The 1451-nt window shown below is 35.9% G+C and overlaps 1 protein-coding gene across 1 annotated transcript in view; it reads right to left on the reverse strand.

Moving 5' to 3' along the window:
• Positions 1-1451, reverse strand: part of thap4 (THAP domain containing 4) — a 3918-nt gene that overhangs the window by 1361 nt on the left and 1106 nt on the right. Inside the window, exon 2 of the mRNA XM_014031331.1 lies at positions 549-708. Coding sequence (XP_013886785.1) covers positions 549-708 — 160 coding nt within the window. The remainder of the gene's footprint in view (positions 1-548; positions 709-1451) is intronic.

Consider the following 1451-nt stretch of genomic DNA (forward strand, 5'->3'; position numbering starts at 1 on the left):
ATATTTATGTTTGTGGTTGTAATGTGACAAAATATGGAAAAGTTCAAGGGGTATGAATACTTTTGCAAACCACTGTATATGACCCACAGGAGACACAACATTAACAGCAGATTTCATTCCTTTAAGCGGCTCCTTTAATTCCACGACTGACGCTGCAAAAAAGGACAGATTTTCTTTTCTCGATCTCGGAGAGCAGGACTTCAATCTTCGAACTCATAAAGATCTTTTTACTTTTCGCTGTCATTTTCATGACTGGACACTTCCTGGTGTCTGAGGCAGGAAACATAGCCTTATATGGTGGTAATTATGCTAATCTCCCCTCCTCGTGCACGAGCAGCTGGACACGAACAGGTGTAATTCATCATGTTTATGCAGCTCATTTACACACTTTTCCTGAAGATAGAAGAGTTTGTTGAATCAGATGTGGCATGTTCGTACGAACAAAAGTAAGAGAGATTAGATAAGAATAAGAATACGAACATGTTCTTGCATGAGGCCCATTGACTCTTGTACTACAGTTGTGTTAGATTTGTGCAAAGTGAACCTACATGTAGTTGATGACTGGCTGCCCCACGTGGCTGAAGTGCAGCTTCTCTGTGTAGCGGAAAGGTTTGATGGTGGGGAAGGTCCCCTCTCCAGGTTCATCAGACTCCCAGCTTCCCAGCAGCCAGTTCAGAGGCAGGAGGACTGGGTTCAGCTCTAATGGAGCTAAAAAAAAAAAAAACCCACACACTTCAGCATTTAAACAAAGAACAGGCCAACATTTCATTAAAATCACCTCTCATATTTAATGTACAATCCAGGTGACTTATTGATTAATGAAACAGTTACATTAGAAGGCATTCACTTCTTATGCAAGTTTCCAGAACTGTCAATATTACCAGTAACTGATTTTCACTGATGCCTGCTCACGTTTTCATGTTTATAGTCAAGCAACCCATTTAATTTTTAAATTTTTTGTTAATTTTTTATTGATTTTTTTTAACATGTTAAAGGCTTTGTGGCAGAAGTTGTTACAAACCAGCAACAAGAAGAATAGCTAATGCTAAGCATCATTTCAACAGTATTTATTTTCAGTTAAAAGCCGAGAGATTCAGAATAATTTGCCAACAGGAAAAAAAAGCTGTGATATTGAAGTTTTAATTCTCAATTGTCAACTTAATACTGTTTGCAGAAGTTTAGCCATCTATTTTTTTTAGGCTTAWACATATTTTAAATTCTAAGGGCTGGGGCTTCAAAAATATTGTCATATCATATTATAAAGCAAACATTATATTACTTTATGCAACATTGTTTCATGCATTGTTACTAATCAATTTAACTCTTATAAAGATAAGTACAAACTGCTAAACTTTCACATAGATGCATCTAATTATCTCCTTTGTAACTAAAACTGAAAATTGTGTGTGACAGCGTAATGTTGTTTATATATACAGTATATATATATATAT

Source organism: Austrofundulus limnaeus, unplaced genomic scaffold (assembly GCF_001266775.1).
Source record: "Austrofundulus limnaeus strain Quisiro unplaced genomic scaffold, Austrofundulus_limnaeus-1.0 Scaffold6, whole genome shotgun sequence".
NCBI classification, from domain to species: Eukaryota; Metazoa; Chordata; class Actinopteri; order Cyprinodontiformes; family Rivulidae; genus Austrofundulus; species Austrofundulus limnaeus.